At 53.1% G+C, this 17,954-nt stretch overlaps 1 protein-coding gene across 3 annotated transcripts in view; it reads right to left on the bottom strand.

The window, feature by feature from the left end:
* LOC118933776 (cadherin-23) overlaps positions 1–17,954 on the bottom strand; it is a 71,254-nt gene that overhangs the window by 18,481 nt on the left and 34,819 nt on the right. For 2 of the 3 annotated variants that reach the window (XM_036928472.2, XM_057505952.1), the window contains exons 5-14: positions 13,719–13,940; positions 13,308–13,427; positions 12,473–12,653; positions 7,523–7,656; positions 6,770–6,979; positions 6,096–6,203; positions 4,591–4,693; positions 3,143–3,268; positions 2,231–2,434; positions 642–1,100 (exon numbers count right to left, since the gene is read on the bottom strand). In XM_036928472.2, the coding sequence (XP_036784367.2) occupies positions 642–1,100; positions 2,231–2,434; positions 3,143–3,268; positions 4,591–4,693; positions 6,096–6,203; positions 6,770–6,979; positions 7,523–7,656; positions 12,473–12,653; positions 13,308–13,427; positions 13,719–13,721 (1,648 nt within the window). In that variant the 5' untranslated portion in view covers positions 13,722–13,940. The remainder of the gene's footprint in view (positions 1–641; positions 1,101–2,230; positions 2,435–3,142; positions 3,269–4,590; positions 4,694–6,095; positions 6,204–6,769; positions 6,980–7,522; positions 7,657–12,472; positions 12,654–13,307; positions 13,428–13,718; positions 13,941–17,954) is intronic. The other variant, XM_036928471.2, reaches the window with a different exon arrangement.

Genomic DNA, 17,954 nt, shown 5'->3' with positions numbered 1-17,954 from the left:
CTGGGCTTTCCAAGATGTACACCTCTAAGGTCCCATGTTCCCTCCCTAACTCCCCAGAGGGGGAAATTTCACTGAACTTTTGAGAATATGGTAAAATCTTCAAAATCATAATAGGCTGCATAAATCATGAAAGACAAGTCACAGTTCTTTTTTGTTTTGTGATAGTGTAAGAACATCATTAAGGGTATGTGTATAACTTAGAGATGATTTAAATGGCCAGTATACCTATGAAGAGAGTGTTTAACCATCTAGTTTATTAAAGAAATGCATATTAAAACAACGCACCATTTTCCTATGAAATTAAAAACATGAAAACTGTAATATTTAATGCTGGCGAGAGTGTGGTGAGATGGGCATTCTCATAGAACACTGGTAGTGTCAAAGAATCAGAAAAGAGAGAGCGGGCTGGTCAAGGGAAAAGGAAGAGCAGAGAGACAGGGAAGGAGCAAAGGGAGAGAGAGAAAAGAGAGGAAGGGTGTGGTATCAATAAGGGACAGAAGGGAAGAGAAAGAGGAGCAGCTGAGGGAAAGGGAAGAGCAGGCAGAGAACAGAAAGAAAGGAGGGTAAGGAAGAAGGCAGAGAGCAAGGAGACTGAGGCGGGGTGTCAAGAGTGGGGGCAGGAGGGGAGCAGGCCCTTGTACCTGTGTTGATATTCACAGCAAAGGCATCCTCCTGGTCAGGCACCAGGCGGTCAGTGTCGTCCTTGGCTATGATACTGATGATGTGGTATTCCAGCTTTGGGTTAAGGTCGCGATCAATGGCGGGGACATTGGCAATGACAGTGCCCGGCTTGACTGACTCCAGCACACTCACTGTCTGGATGGGGTTGAGGAACTCGGGGCGGGAATCATTGATGTCATCAATAAGTACAGTGATGATGGCTGTGCCCGAGAGAGGGACGGTGCCCCGGTCAGTGGCCACCACTGTCAGCCTATAGGATTCCTGCTCCTCCCTGTCGATGGTGGCATTGCCAACGCGGATGTCCCCAGTGACTGGGTGGATGAGGAAGCGATCCTGAGCCCCGGCTTCTATTCGGTAGATCAACTCCCCATTGAGGCCACTGTCCTCGTCTGTGGCCATGACCTGAAGGACGGAGGATCCTGTGGGATGGGAACGGGGAGTAGCTGAGCAGAGGCCTCTTCCAAAAACGTCATCATACCAGATACATTTGTTGGTGGTTCACAAGGGCCCCACAGTCTCACTGGCATTGATCTTTTACACATTTTTCATGTTTGCAATCTTTTAGGAAAATGGTATCTCATTTTATTTTACATTCCCTGATTATTTTTGAGACTGAAGAATTTTTAATAATTTAATGATTACTTTTATCTTCTCCTGCAAATTGTCTGCTCTTGTTCTTTGTCCATTTTTCTGTCAGTTTATACAATTATGATAAATATCTTTTTCTCAGCTTATTATCTGCCTTTCAATACTGCTTATAACTTTTTGATGTAAAGAAGTTTAAGTTCATATGTGCCAAAATGTAATAATTTTCCTTTTTTGAGTCGTTCTGTTTCTTATATGCTTAGAACCTATTTATCAGAAATCAGAGAAATATTCACCTAAAGTTTCTTCCTTTATTTTTTAATGTTTTCTACTCTTTTATATTTTCTTTAGAATGTCTTTCAGTTTCATTTTGGTGTCTGGTATGGGATGAAAATCTACACTAAACATTAAAAGATGTTTTGTATATTAAATAATATGTTTTCACTACCGGTTTCATTGTTTTCTTTATCATATAAAGGATCTGTTTCTGGGCTACTTGCATTCACCCCAGAGTCTTGTGTTCACATCACATGCTTTTAAATACTATAGTTTTATATGTTACGATATCAGGTAAGGCAAATCTGGCTTTACTACACTTATTTCTCAAAAATGTGCTTATTTTTCTAGATGGCCTTTAGAACCAAATTTACCCCCAAATCACATTTGATTTTGATGGAAATTATGTTAACCCTATTTTGACTTTAAAACAGTCTTTCCGTCCAGGAACATGGATGGATCATATCTTAATAATCTCATTTTGCTGACAAGACACTGTGGACCAGAGAAGGGAGGTGAGGGGACCTGGGTCCTGGGACTCCCTCTGCAGGGCTCTCTCCACCCTCCCTGGTGCCCCTCTTTCTCCCCACTGGAGGTGAACTCTGCTTCTAACCTATGAGGCTCCAATCCCCATGGACCACCAATGAGCTCCAGCCTGAGGCCTGGGGCCTGGGGTCTGTCCCCTTACCAGGTGGGCAGTTCTCCAGTAGGTGGATCGTGAGGGCAGCAGGGCTAAAGGTGGGCCAGTTGTCATTGTCGTCTAGGATGGTGACAAGCAGGTCAGCTGTGCCATTGAGCAGCCCAATGTCCTCAGCCAGCAGCAGCAGCTCCAGGATGGGGGGTGAGAAGGCCTCCCGGTCAATGATGACACCTGACCTCACTGTCACCATGCCTGGTACCCAGCGCCACCAGCCAAGGAGACACAAAGGAAAAGGGGTGCAGTGGGGAGACAGGGCAAGATCCAGTCAGGGGGGACAGAGAAAGATAGGGTCATGATGGTGGAAGGGGATGAAAGAGGAGCAGAGAACACAATGACTTTCTTCTGCAAAGGCTCAATCACCAGTGTTTAGGAAGGGCCCTCAGGAGCCAGTCTCCCGTGACTCCGTGACTGTCCCCTGCTCAGGGGCTGTCTACAGTTCTCCAGAGTCCTCCAGGATGGAGGACTGACCAGCTGCACTGAGAGAGCCACTAGCATACCCCTCCCTGTTGCCACCTGTCACCACATCACCTCCAGTCCAGGACCAGATGATGTGACATGGTCTCTGGGCAGCTTTGGGTCTGGTTTGAAGACAGACCTTTGGCTGCTTCTGCCTAATGAGGGGCCTGATCCTCTACCTGGGTATGGGGGAAGGGAATGAGAGGGTGGGGGCCCTCTGCCTAGGCTGGGGGTTTATGCACAAGCAGGTTTCTTGTGTTGTCCCCAAGCCTTCTCCTGTGTTCTCCCACCCTGATGGTCTAATCTAGTGGAAAGATGGCAGCTGTGAAGAATGGGGTCTCCCTGGAAAGCCTGGGCCCATGGAAGAAGGGAGGCCCCAGATCTAGCTGCAGGATCATTCCCACAGAACTGGTCAGGGATTGCTAGGGTGTCATGAGGCCTTACCAGTGCTGTTGTCGATATCAAAGAGGCCACTCTGGGAGCCCAGTAGCTGGTAGGTCACCACGGCATAGATGTCCAGGTCCGCATCCAGAGCCAGGATGGGCCCATTGAGCACTGTGAGGGGGGTCCCTGGGCCGGGGGGAGAGGGGTCACTGCAGGGCTAACCTGGCGCCCCAACCTCCCCCCTCCCCATCCCGTCCCGGTGAGCCATGGCTGACGATGGATGAGAGGGGGGGAGGTGAGGCAGATGGGGTGGGGAGGCCCTGGGCCTGGCTGCGGCAGCCTTGGCAGACTGACGCAGATGCCTGGGGAGCGGCCTCAAAGCCCTGCTGGGGAGAAAACACAACAGTGGTGAGCAAGCCCCTCCGGCCCGCCCAGTGCACGCCTGCCTTCCCAGCAGCCTTTGAGGCTGGCCACTCCACGGGAGGGTCTGGGGGCTCCCTGATATCCCCTCCCTGTGTGTGGACCTGCCGAGGTATGCACACCCCCGTCTATCCATGTGTGTGTGTACACAATGTTCAGTACAGTGTCTGACCATACCCGACTAGGAATCCACACCTGTAGGTGGGGCTCGATATTCATGTGGCCGTGAGCGTGGACACGGGAGCATTTACAGGCCCAGGAGTTGCCCAGTTGTGTGCCTGTTTGCCTCTGCAGGTGGGCACAATTGCATACGGAGTGCATTGTGTAGGCACCCATGTGCCTATGTGTGTCTGTGCACATGTGTGCAAGCCCACCCTATGCCTTCCCATGGACATGCACTGGCTAATATGTTAGTATATGTGCAGGCAGGATTCAGAAACAAATTCACATAGAAGGGTATGTCCAGCCGGAGACAAGGAATATTTCAGCCTATCTCCTTCTGACTTAGATAACAGCTGGGGCTGGGGAGGTTGGAGGAGTGAGGAGATCTTCCTGGGGCCAATAAAAAGGAGGTTTTGTCTCTCTGGTCAGAGCACCCAGAGCACTGGCTAGTCTATGCTGGTCTATGCAGGCCCCCTGGCCCCCTGCCTCTGATTGTAGCTGTTCCCTGAGTTTCCAGGAGCCTCCAGGATGCCCTGTGATTCTGGAGCAGAGGGAGCAGGGAAAGGAGGGCTTAATCCCCTCCTGGATAAGCCTTGCACCGTAACTACTCCTGCTGGGGGCATGGGGCTGCTCTCAGAGCACGCTGGGAGACTAATGACAATAGCTGTCTCTTCTAATCAGGGCTGTGGCCTCTCTGGTGGCCCCTAAGAGGCACAGCAGCCCTGGAACCACCAACTCCTCAGAGCTAGGCCCCTTCCTCCCCTCCACACCCTTCTGCACCCACTGGGTCTGTGTTCAGCTCCACAGTGAGGCTGCCTTCCCAGCCAAGTCTCTGGTCCTTATTAAGCCCAACAGAGGTCCTCAGGCAACTGGGGCCCGGGCTGCACCTGACAGCAGCAGGAGATCCTGGGGGGTCCAGCACATACCGGCAGGAGAGTTCTCCATCACCTCTGCCTGGTAGGCACTCTCAGTAAACATGGGGTGGCTGTCATTCTCATCCGCAAGAAAGATTAGCAGGAAGTCAAAATCCTATGGGAGGCACAGTAGGAGTCAGGTGATAGACCGAGTTCTAGCAAAGTGCTCCACTGGCAGAGGGGGTCAGGTCACAGAGGCAGATGGTTAAAAAGCCCAAGCCAGGGGTCCACAGACCAGAGCTGCAGTCTCTCCTGAGCTAGCAGCCCACTGGATGGCAGTAGGCAAATCATTTCCCCTAGTTGGGCCTCAGTTTTCCAATCTGGAAAATGGGAATCTCAGCTCCTCACAGAGGTGCTGTTAAATTCACAGGAGGATAGACATAAACAGGATCCACTCATGTTCCATCTCATGATAAGGCAGGACTTCAGGCAGGAAGAGAGTCTTGGTTTTCAGACCCTCCAGGCCTGCCTGCCGCCCCAGTCAGAGTTCATCCCAACTCTGGCCCAGTGCTGCACTTCACGCCTTTCAAAACCCACAGGCATTGTCCTTATCTCTTGGGACTTCCCAGGACTCTGGATGCTATCTCTACTGCAGAGGTGAGGAAATCAGGGCCCAGAGAGGATGGTGACTATTCAAGGCTGCATGGAGTTAGGGGCAGCCTAGCGACTAGCCTCCAAACCTCCTGATTCCCACCACTCAGGGCTTCTGCTTTGCAGGCTGACCCAGGCCCTCCTAAAGCCCAGGCCAGAAAAGGGGAGGAGAGCGGGCAAGAAAAAAAGGAGGTAGGAGGTGAGAGATGGAAGAGGAAGAGGAAGGAGCACAAGGGAGAGGCCAGTAGCTTATAAGTACTTCAAACTTGAAGTCTCCTTGGCCTATACAGATGGGGAAACTGAGGCCCAGAGAGGGCCAGGTTCTGGCTGAGCCACGAAGCTAGTCAGAAGCAGAGGTGAGATGAGCCAGATCCAAGGGCTCTCGGCCAGGGCTCTGTCCCAGGCCTCAGGGCCGGCAGGGAGGGCTGACCCCTACCCTCAAGGGGACTGTTTGCTTTGTAACACCCACCTCTCCTCTTAGTAAAGAGAACTGACTTCCTTGGTTTTTGAAGGAAAAGCCACCTGGAAAATGCAACCCTTTCAGAACCCCAGCATGTGCCCATCAGAACCCAGTCTGTGAGTGCACGCAGGCCCACGTGCACATACTACTGGGGTGTGTGCCCAAGTGTCAATAGTTCGGGGAGAAAAGATGGTAGCAGCTGGTGGTCATGGAGTGTTTGCCATGTGCCAGGCACTGTGCTGAACCCTACAGATGTAAGCTCCTTCAAGTCATCTCTACATCTTTGGGGTAAGTGTGGTTTTCATTTTGAAGCAGAAGGAGATGATGGAGGCCATCCCCGCTGGCTGACAGGACTGGGATTCAGACACAGCCCTTGCTCACTCCAAGGCCTGTGCGTCTGACCCCAGGCCAGGCTGCCTGCAGGGCCCCAGCACCCAGCCCTCTTTCCTGGGCCCTCCAGGCTCACCCTCCTGGCAATGCGTGGATTCTCTGGGTTGTCCTTCACAGATATGGTCAGCTTGTACTCGGCAATCTGCTCACGGTCCAGGCGCCGGTTCACGGTGATTATCCCTGTCTGGATGTGGAGGGCTGGTGAGCTAAGCAGCCACCCGTTCCCCTCTTGGGGCTCTGGCCCACAGATACCCAGCTGTTCTACCTGGAGCTCCTGGAATGGTTGTGAGTTGCTTCCCTAAATCACCAAAGATATGGTCTACAAGGCCAAAATAGGCCAGCAGGGTCTTACCAGGCAAGAGTGACCCACCAGTGCCCAGGTCCTTCTGCCTTACAGGGATGGGCCTTCTGAAGCCCCCAAGGTCCCAGCACGTGGTGACACTCAAAGAGGCCGAGTGAGTACTTCCTGGTGCAGCTTGGTACTAACCACGCGGTACTGGGGCTCTGGCCCCATCTCTGCACATGACGAGGCTCGGGGATGATAGGAACTGGGCTTAACAGACAGGGCTCAGCTGGGAACCAAGATTCCAAGCTTCCCACAGAGACTTCCACATCCCAGTGGAGGGAGGAGGCTTGAGGAGGGAATGGAACCAGAAGGAGCCCAGGCAGTGCAGTGGAAAAGCCTCTAGGGCAGGGTCCTCTTTTTTAGGAAAACCTTGGGGCCCTGCCTGGAGTCAGTCCCGGCCCTACCGTAGCATTGATGGAGAAGGCCCGCTCTCGGTTGCCTGCGGTGATGTTGAAGGTGAGCAGTGCATTGCACCCGCTGTCAGCATCACTGGCCAGGATATGGGTGACAAAGCTGGAGACGGGGCTGTCCTCACTGATGGTGATGTTCATGGGTAGGTTCAACAGCACGGGGTCATTGTCGTTGATGTCCAGCACCCGAATCCCTACCAGCATCTGGGGCATGTCGGGAAGGAAGAAGAGGTGACGGAGGAAGACAAGGCGAAACGGGGGCACCAGGGAGAGGAAGAAAGGCGAGAAGGCAGAGAAAGGGATGGTGGGCATGGCGGCCGAGGAGGAGACGACGGGTGAGACGGAGCAGGAGAACAAAGGGGTGGTGACTGGGAAACGACAGAGAAAGGTGGTGTGGAGAAGAAAGAGGAGGAGTAAGATGAAGTAAATGATAATTAAAAAGGCAAGAAGATGAAAATGAGGATAAGAAGGAAGCTGAAAGGGTAGAGGCAGAGGTACGGCAGAGAGTGGGGTGGAAATGGCAGAGTAAGAGATGCAGGGACAGACATGGCTGTCTGTGGGGGGCGTTCTCAGTGCCTTTGGCTGCCAGGCCCCAAGTCCAGCCTCCCTGGGGCCCTGTAGACCTGGACTGGCTCCGGAGCAGCCCGCAGCCTCTCTGGGCATGAGGGTGGCGGCATTTGCAGGAGTCTCTACCAAGAGTTCAGCGGACAGCAGGGGAAGCCAGCGGGATGGGGCCCCCAGACTCACCGTGGAACTGAGTGGGGGCACCCCCCTATCGCGGGCACAGATGGTCAGGTTGTAGAAGGCAATGGTCTCACGGTCCAGCTCCACATCCTTCCGGACCCGCAGCACCCCCTCCACGGGAGAGATCAAAAACTCCCCTGGGTGCCCCCCAGGAGAGGCTGGCATTAGCCGGGACGACCAAGAGCTGTGGAGAGCCTGGGTCACCCGCCCCTCGCCCCCTCCCGCTTCCCCTAGCAAGCCTTACTCTCCAGGGGTGGGGGACAGCTGGGTGTGGGCCCTCCAGTGTCCCCAGCTTCAGATTCTCATGGGACCTGCCAAGGGCAGGCTGTGCAGGAGGGTGGGGAACTGATAACTAACTACCTGGGGTGCAGGGAAGCTTGTGGCCCCGTGTGCCTGGGATGCCAGGCCCCTTTCCCTCCCTGCGCCATGGGCAGGCCAGGGGCCGACCCTGGGTTTGATAGTTACATTGAAAAGGTGGGGGTTCTTTTTCTCTATGCACACCCTCTTTCTAACCACTATTGATCAGGAATTAATGAAGGTCGCAGGTACTTTGTAATGTGCGATCCCTCTCAGATACTACGTCCTTTAAGATAGTATGCCGGGGAGGGGCAAACCTTACTCCACAGGAACACTGTGCTCTGGGAGAGGCACTGGGGCAGGACGGAGTGGGAGGGCCGGGGGTCAGGGAGGCCCCCATTGCCCTCCATTCAGTCCTGGGTATTGAGCCCCAGTTGGAGCATAGACAGGGTTCTCCCAGGCCTGTGGCCACCTCTTGACCCCTACTCAAGCCCTGACTTCCTTTCTTTGAAGCTTTAGAGAAACATCAGCTATCCCTTTGGCTTGGCCCGGCTGAGAGGCCAGATGGCTAACAGTATGTAAAGCAAAAATTCAGACTCTCAGTTTCTCAGGCTCTGAACTGGAAGGAACCTGAGACCATTCAGGCCCTTATGCCTTCTGGAACAGGAAACGAGTCTAGAGAAGGGGATGGCTTGCTGAAGCTCCCACAGCAAGTTCATAACAGATTTGAACCCAGGGCTCTGGCTCTCAGCCCACTGCATCCATGGACTTGTGGTCTTCCAGAGACTACCACTCAGTGCTGACTAGGGCAAGAGGTTTGGGTGGGAGGGGTGAGGACAGGGTGCGAGGGGAAGGAAGCTGGGGGAGCAAGTGGAGCCAGTTGGATAGGAGAGGAAAGGGGAAGGAAGATGAGGGAGGCGGGGAGAGCGTGAGGAAGAGGGGTGCTCTGTGCACTCCCCCAGAGCGGGCATTGACTTGCTCAGTGGCACGTGGCATGCAGGGACACTGTAAGGACAGAAGCAAAGCTCCCCAAGTGTTTCCCCTGCCTGGTCCTTCACATCCCATCCCACCATCCCCTGCCCCCAACTCCTACTGCTCTGACTTACAAAAGCAGTCCCTCCGTGGCCTACTTGCAGCTGGGATTTCCCACAAGCCCTTCCTCTCCCAGTGGCCAGAGGCCGCACCCTGCCTAGAGGGGTGGAGGCTGCCTGAAGCAGGATTTCCTGAGCCTGAAATGACCTGGGGATTCTCTTTCTAAGGGTTTCCCAGCCCTGTCTCAGCCCTTGGCCATGTGCAAACAGACAGCCCCCTGCCCTTTGTCCAAAGCCAGCCACTCCCTTAACAGAAGGTAAGAGGTCCTGACAGCTCAGGGAGGCAGGCCTGAGGTGCTGGGGGACTGGGCCCAGGCTTCCCCAGAGCAGGGAACTGGGCAGGCCAAAGGCTCCCCTACTGCCAATTAAGCTCCGCAGCAGCTTGCCCCAGGGCCTGACCTCCCTGTTACGCCACTCCTTCTGGAGATGGGGTTAAAAGCACAGCCTTTCCATCCAGTCATATACGGGTCTGCATCCTGACTGCACTCCTGTGTGCCTTTGGGCATGTTACTGACCTTGCCTTGATGTTTGCATCTGAAAAATGGGCCAATAAAGAGGTGCCATCCCAGGGTTGTGCTGGTACTGGACAAGGCCTGGCCCACCTTGTATGCTGGATCTACAGCAGGTCTTGGTATCAGTAGGGGGGATCCTGAAAGGAGGCCCAGGCAGCCCTCTGAAGGAACTGGGGGCTTTCAGGGAGGATGAAGATGTAAGAAAGGGGTCCAAGGAGTGGGTCTGACTTGAAGGGGCAGCTAGAGGCTCTGAGAAGTCCAGGGTTCGTGGGAAAGGATATGGCCTCAAGTGGATACAACCTATTTCCCAACCATTCTTTGACCACGTATCTCCTCAGAGCTTAGTGGGGCTGCGACAGCCCAGCCATCCCTGCCATCTCCTACCAACAGAAGCCCTCTCCAGGCTCAGGCTGCAGTTGCCCTTGAAGTTGGGTGGCCCGGGGCACGTCCCTTCACCAGTGGTGTGTTGCTAACCGGCTCTCCACAGAAAACAGCCGATTTGGAGCATTTTCCAAGTTGCCAACATGGTGTCACTGAACACAGAGGTGGGAAGAGATGTGGCGAGTAGAAGTTGTGACCTGTATGACCTCTAGCACACTGTGAGGTCACCTGCCCCAGCCCCTGGCCTTCACTTATCTATTCTGAAATGCTGACCATGCTTAGTGATCCCAGTTATTTTTGGGGGGCTCTGAATGTCTACTTTTCCTTCCTGGTGGGAGGGAACCCAGCCAGGTCAGCCTGGGGAAACTCCCAGGCCTCACTCTCTCTTCCAGGGGTCTGCCTCTCAGTCTCCTGGAAAACTCAAGACCCCGAATTCCTAAGGCTGACCCCTATCATATGTGGACTCAACCAGGGACGTTTTGCTCATGACTCCAAAGGCACACGACAGGGACCAGTCTGCAATTTGCTGGGGCAGGGGTGTGAGAGGCGCTGAGAGAGCCCCTTACCGGAAGGGGGCTCAGCTACCTTCCCAGCACCCACCTCTCACCCAGGCTTTAGCATCCTCCTGCACAGGAGCAGGGACTCCCGTGGAGAGCCTCTGTGTTTGTGAAATAGCAGAGGAGAAAGGTCACTGCTCTGCTGGTTTCAGAGGAAGGCTCAGTGCTTGGCCAGCGAGGAGACATGAAAGGTTGCGTGTCAGAGAAGCGGCCCACCACAGGCTCTGGACAGCAGGGGCTTCAAGTCTGGTTCTACAGAGGTGGAATTTTTTTTTTAGCCCCCAAATTGCAAATCTGCCAGGTTCTATGCTCTGTCCTTGGCCGCTTCCTCCATCTACTTCCGAAGGACTCCCTTCTCATCTCATGGCTTTAAATACCTCTATGCTGACAGCTCCTGAATACTTCTGCCCAGGATAGACCCTCTCTCCTGAACCCCTGGCTTGTATATCCAACCCAACCCGATGTCTCAAACTTAACCTCACCTCTTCCTCCCCACCTGCTCCTGCTGCAGCCTGCCCACCTGCTGATGGTGATGCCCTCTAGCTGCTCAGACCAAAACCTTGGTGTCATCCTAGACTTCCTCTCACAACCCACATCCAATCAGTCAGCACCTTCTATTGGTTCCACCTTTACAATATGCCAGAGCCGACCCCCTTTCTTACCACCTCCAATGCCTCCACCCTGGACCAGCTACACCATCTCTAGCCTAAGTGGTTGCAACTGGCTCTCACAGTCTCTTTGCTCCCATTCCTTAATCTCTGTGGTCTGTTCTGAGAATAGGAACTGGAATGGTTTTCCCAAAAGTGAAGTCAAATGATGTCCCTTCTCTGCTCAAAGGTCTCCTATGGTTCCTATGTCAGTTAGTGCAAAAGCCAAGTCCTCGTAATGGCCAGCAAGGCCCACATTTGGCCCTACTACCTCTCTGATCTCTCTTCCTACTAGTCCCTTTGCTTGACTTCATGCCAGCCACAGGACCTTTTTGCTCCTCCATGAACACACCAGGTCTGCTCTAACCTCAGGGCCTTCACACTTACTGTTCCCTTTGCCAGGGATGCTCTTCCCCAGATGTTCACATGACCCCATTCCCGCTTCCTTCAGGTCTTTGCTCAAATGTTATCTCCTTGGACAGGTCTTCCTTGAGCACTGTGTCTAAAATTGTAGCCTTCACCCTGGTGCTTCTGATCTCCTGGCTTTATATTTCTTCATAGTCCCCCCAGTATACTAAGTCATCTACTTAATCAGTTATGTTCATTGCCTATGTCCTCCAACTGGAACACATGTTCTGTAAGGGCAGGGATTTCTGTCTGTTTTGTTCTGTATTCTCAGCACTTGAAATATGATTGGCATATGGTAGGTGTTCAATAAATATTTATTGAATGATCAATTAAAAATCAGGATGTTTCACAAAGATCTGGATTTCCAGCTTTTCTTTCAAAAAATGGGAAGGTCTAGCCTCCTGGGCCTGCATTTTGACATGGACCATGGAGCTGACTTGCAGCTGCTACAGTCCCCACTATTCCCTATTGTACTGCCTGGACCCTTTCTCCCAAGTATGTTCCTTGCATGACCCCAGTAGTTTGGGATTCCTGCTCTACAGAAATGAGTGAAAACAGACTTGAGAAATTGCTCCATCCAGTGAAAACTGTGCTCTTTAACAGAGGGGAACAGCCAAGGTAGTTGTGAAGGCCCTTAATGGGTGACAGTGAGATGTGCAGAGAAATCTGGGGGTTTCTGTGCACATTTGGGGGTTCCTGAAGGTTTGGGGCAAGGATACTCATCTTTTCTCTGCCCTGAAGACTTTTCTCTGGGTATAACACACAGGCATTTTCTATCTGATTCTCAAAGGGGTCTGTGACCCTCCAAGTACCAGCCTCTGTTCCCAGATTTCAGAATGTTCTCACATATCTCTATGAAGAAGGGGTGGGAGAAGCTTATTTCTATCATCTTATGGATGGGGAAACTGAGGCCCAGACAGAGAAGCCAGAACAGACAGTGGTGGAGTTAACCGCCTTGAGGCCTTCTTTCTCATCCTGCTCCTGAGTGGGGTGGAGGAGAGGCCCTCAACCCAACTTTGGGTGAGTTGCCGCCCCTACCTCCCAGCTCAGGTCCACTCACCCAGAGGGTCTCCGTCCATGATGCTGTACTCCACCTGCCCATTGGGCCCTGAGTCTCGGTCATGAGCCAGGAAGGTCCACACTCTGGGCCCTGGCTGGCCCTCAGTGACATCAAATGGCCCCTCGTAAGCTCGGGGGAAGGTAGGCACGTTGTCGTTGATGTCATTCACGTTCACAAGCACCTGAGATGGTGAACAAGCTTAGTTGGAGCTGCACCCCACCCAGCTCTGAGCTGGGTTCAGTTCCCTCATCTATAAACTGGACCTGACAATCCTGTCTCATGGGCTGATGCAAGAGCCATAGGGGTTAATGGATGTGGAAGAGCCTTTTAAGCTATGTACATGCATAAGTTATTGTTACTGTTAAACCCTTTTTATAATCCAATAATAATGCTACGAACTTCTATTAATTGCTATACTGTGTTCACTGTACATGGTCTCATTTGCTCCTCCCACACTCTGAAATAGTTATTATCCCTCTTTCACAGAGGAAGAAAATGAAGCTCAGGGAGTTTAAGTGATTTGCCCAGAGTCACACAGCTGGGAAGGGGAAGAGCAGGGTCATGAAACCCTGTTAGTTTGACGAGACTCTGTGCTCTTCCCATGAAGGGGAGGAAGGCAGGTGTCATATATCTGAGAAATGCAGTGACACAGCAGAGATACAGTAACTTCCTCAAAGTCGCACAGCAAGTTTGGGTGAGTTGCCAAGACCAGTGCAAGGCTCTTGGATTCAGGCATTTCTTCTGGACAATCTTTCCTTATCTCCCTTCCCCACTGGAGTTTTCTGGGCCACGTCCTCCCCCCACTCCCAAGTTGGGGCTGTGTTCCACCACCCACCGTGGTGGTGGAGGTGAGGCGGTGGGACAAGATGGGGCACTGGTCCGTGGCAGTGACAAGCAGCGTGTAGCGGCCATTGCTGATCTCATAGTCCAGCTCCTTGACAGCACTGATAACACCCTGGGGCATAGAGGGACAAGGGTGGATTGATAGGCAGTGAGTCTGGGATACCCTGGGGACCAGCACCTTCTGACCTCCCCAGGAGGTAGGCCTGACATCCTGGCCTGGACGGGGACCCCCAGTCACTGTTGTTGTCACCCCACCTCAGCTTTCCAAACTCCCACACTGGCTGCCCCCCCAACTTCCTCCCGGACTCCATCTTGGCTCTGCCTCCATCCCCTCCATGCCACTGAGCTCCCCTCTAATCCCTTTAGCCAGCTGACCCTTCTCCTGGACCCCGCCAGCTGCTACCATGTGTCTGTTGATACGGAAGGTGTTGATGATGTTGCCTGCGACAAGGGTGTAGGTGACTGTGCCATTGGGCCCTTCATCCAGATCCAGTGCTTGGATGGTGAGGAGGCTGGTGTTGATTGTGTCCGGGCCCTCATCCAGTAGGATCTCATAGTGGGGCTGCTGGAACACAGGCGCGTTATCATTTTCATCCACGACAGTCACGTACACGTGAGTGGTGGCCTGTAGACAGAGAACAGCACGGTCAGGCTCCCTGGTCAGCTGGCGCGGGGCTGAGGTGGAGCCAGCTGGATGTTCTCCTAGGCTGAACTCAGTGTGATCCAATGAGGGACAGGGAGGGGGATGACAGGAAGGGAAGTCACAGAGGCCCCCCCCAAAGCCAAGCCAGGGAACTGTGTAGGTCCAAGAGGGCACTTGCGTCACCACTCGTCAGTCCAAGCCTATGGCAGACATCACTAATCAATCATGGCACTGCCGAGGCCAGATGCAACCTCAGGACTTGTCAGCACAGAAACCTAGTGACTGAAATAGGCACACGAGATGAACTCCGGTGCCACCCTCGGCTTGCACCTTTGCTTGGGCCAGGGCCTCACTGACCTTGAGCCTCCTGTCAAATAGCAAAGGGCAAGAATGTGTTGTGTGCGGCTCAACAGAGTATTTAAACATGACTTACTGTTCATGTGAATGGAAGAAATATCTATTTTAAGCATTTTAAAGAAGGAGGATGTTGGGTTTGGGGCAATTTCATGGGCAGAATTTGTTAAGCTGTGAAAAATAGAGCTCACAGAACATGATTTCATTGCAGGAATGGTTTCTACAGCACGATCTCATGTAAATGGCTACTTTGGGCTGATGTTTGGTCTAATTGGACTACATGAATCGGCATCCAGTGATCAGCATTCAAGAACCACAGAGAAATGGTTGATGTGACACTTCACAAGCAGAGCAGATAAAAGGGAGAAATTAACCACGTGCTGGTGTTCTCTGTGTCTAACCACCCCCGCTACTCACCTGTCGCTGACCCCATTTGCTGCTTCTCCTCTAACTGGGAAGATGTTCCCTGTGGACTGCCTCACTTAGGGTCTCTTGCCATCTGGCTACAGATGGGTTCAGCCAATGGGAGGTCCTGGCAGAAGACAGGAGCAGGAGGAGAGAGAAGTGGGGCATTTCTTCCTCGCTTTACTCCTCCACACTCCCTCCTTTCCTCACTATGGTTCTGCCAGGGGCCATGCTTCTCTGGCTGGGTGGCCCCTCTCTCACGGCTGCAGCTCTCACTGGGCTGCAGCGGCCTCACATCCTGTCTTTGGACATGTGGGTGGTAATGGCTTCCTGCAGCTGCTAGTCTGTGGGTGCTTCATCAGCTCTCCATAAATAGTCCCTCCAGTGAACTCCCTCCAGTTGAGCCCTGAGTGTGCCATCTATTTCCTACCAGGACCCTAATATAAGCCTTAGTAACTAAGATGATAATTATAATAACTGCAAATAGCCTAGGTAGAGAGAATGTGACTAGGCCATTACCACGGCCAGAGAACAGAAACCAGATGCCACAAAAAGCTGGACTTATGCACACATTTTCCTTATGTACCCATTCCTTGGGTCTGGCTGGCTTTGTGACCACCTGTGGAGAGAGACAGATAGTTGGGGGGCCTGGACCCAATAAGACTGCCACTGCCCCAGAGGAGGCAGTGAGTCCACTGGGCTGTAGCTCTGGGTATTGGGGGGCCCAGCTATTGGCTTGTTGCACAAACTGTTTCCAAAGCAGGTAGGGTTGGGCAGGCTTGAAATGGAGCTCTGTAACCTCGGACATGTCACATCTCTTCTCTGGACCTTTTCTGTCTATGAATAAAGGACCTGGCTTGATAGCCAAGGTCCCTCCCAGCTCTGACATTCTGGGGTTCTGGTCTGCTGTCACTGGACCAAATCTCTCCATGCAGGAGGCATTCCTCTGGGTATTAGCATCTCAATGAGCTTTTATTAAAATAACAATCACACAGAAAGGAAAAATGCATTATTTTAACATTTCTCAAACTTTTCCCCCAGAGTGGAGAGGGAATGTGCTCTGACTCTGGGGAATACCCTGAAGTGTTTGTCTCAGCAATGAAACATCTTATTGCCTATGTTATCTTTGAAAGCTCATAAGGATTTTACAATCTTCTCCATAATGTGTTAGTTTTCACTCGTGGTGGTCCCCGATGTCTAAGTAAAGATGACAACCGAGGCAGGTCACTGTGTTCCCCTATGGCTCTGCACGGTCCCACATGCAGCTCTGAGCACTCTGCACTGGCAGGGGGCCCAGCAGCGAGTCATCCCAAGCCCCCTTTCCACCAGCGAGAGCACAGGCCACCTTGCAGGTGGGGCTGGAGACCACCTCCCTACTGCAGGTGGCAGTGCTGACCTTCCCCACTTTCCCGACTCCAGGACAGCTCTAACTGCGGTGTGGGCTGCAGTGGGGTTTGGAAAGGAACCGCCCGCTGGAGCCCCACTGAGACCAGGCCTGAGCTTGGGAGGGGACAGTGAGTTTGACTTCCTCTGGCCTCTGGAGTGAGGAGCAAGTTAGTGCCCAGAAGGTCCTCTCAGCTGAGCCTTCCTGCTCTGGCACTGGGGAACAGTTTGTGCAGCCACTGAGGTTTCTGGAACACTCTCACACCTTGGGTAATGTCTCTGTCTCCCTGTGAGGCAACCCCTGGAGACTCGGTGGTGGTGGGCAGTGTGCTGGGGAGGAAGGAAGTGCAGGGGTTGGCACGGGGCCCAGCTGAGGTGCTCTAGCCCTCTAGGGAAGGGGATGGCAGGGTAGTTGCTTCCCTCCCCCTATCCCAGGCTCTCCTTATCCACCTTCTACACCCTGAGACAGAGGAAGGGAGTCTGGTTTTAAGGGTGGTCTAGGCAAAGTAAGGCCAGGCCAGTAAGGGACGGGGGGAGGAGGCCCAGGTGCTCCAGGGTTTCACCCCTGAGTGTTCCCACCTCACGTAGGCCAGCAGATGGGCTACAGTGGGAAAAGGGCCATACCCACCTGATTTCAACTGGCTTGGTACCTTCTCTGGGTGGAAGGGCTCATACTCTGCCAGCAGGAAGGGCCCTGGGCTGTCTCCCTAAGTGGGATCCCAAGCTCAAGATCATGACCAAGGACCTGGGTCACATCCCAGCAGCCTTTGGGGCTCCCATCCCAGGGGGTTCCCTGGCTCAGGGGAATGGCCCACTCAGGCTCACCTTCCTCTGTGTAGCCTCCACATCCTAGGAGTGAGGGCTGAGAGCTCTCAGAGGGCCTCTACCTTGTTCAGGCTACCCCTGGGACACCCGGGATCTCGGCTACCCTTCAGTCTCACCACCCTGATTCCTGACCCACATGGACTCTGGCTGTCCTCTGTGCTTCAGTCTGGGGCGGCCTGTGAGTTCAAGATTCCTAATGGGCCAGCAAAGCCCCTGGAAGCTTCAGCCAGGCTAGAGTAACCTGGGTACTATGGTCATGCCCTCCCCCTGCCCCAGTCCCTGGACCTCACCACTGTCAACTCCACACCTCCGTTTAGGAAATCATTTGCTCAGTCATCAGTTTGTCCATTTAGATAAGAGTGCATTAAACACTCTCCATGCCCGGTTTTGTGCCAGGGGCTCAGAAATGTCAAGGAGAGGCCCTGGTTCCCAAAAGCTCACAGTCTAGCTCAGGAGGGCAGATGAGCCCAGGTACAGGTCATCTGGTCGGTAGCCCCTGGCCTGGTGTGACAGCTGAAAGGAGCGTGGACAGGAAGGCCTGCAGGGACACCCTCAGGGGAAGTTCAAGGTACTTTGTGAAGGGGAAGGACTTAAGTTGAGCTATGAGGAGTGACAGAATTTGGGGGAGAGGACAGAAGAGGAGAGAGACAGTCAGTGGTGCCGAAGCAGAGGATTAGAGGCTAAGATTACCCAGGGCATTGGGCAGCGAGCGATGGTGCAAAGTGGGAAGTGACACTGGGATCTGGGGGAGAGGAACACTCATAATTTTCCATGGGACACACGATCAGATGTTGCACATACACGTCCCCGTGTAGTGATGTGCCAAGCCTGTTGTGAACTCCTGTACCTGTGCCATGTGCATGTGCACAAGAATATGGAATCTACAGTCAAGCCTGCTCAAACTTGTCCAGCTCTTTATGAAAGTTAGATTTCATTCCTTCATTTATTCACTCCATAACTGGGAGCATCTACCACATAATCAGGCTCTGGGCTGGGCTGCGGGCTGTTCTGTGCCTGACCCCAGACAAC

The sequence above is a fragment of the Manis pentadactyla genome, chromosome 8 (genome assembly GCF_030020395.1).
Source record: "Manis pentadactyla isolate mManPen7 chromosome 8, mManPen7.hap1, whole genome shotgun sequence".
Classification (NCBI taxonomy): domain Eukaryota; kingdom Metazoa; phylum Chordata; class Mammalia; order Pholidota; family Manidae; genus Manis; species Manis pentadactyla.
This window is presented reverse-complemented; position numbering and strand designations above follow the sequence as displayed.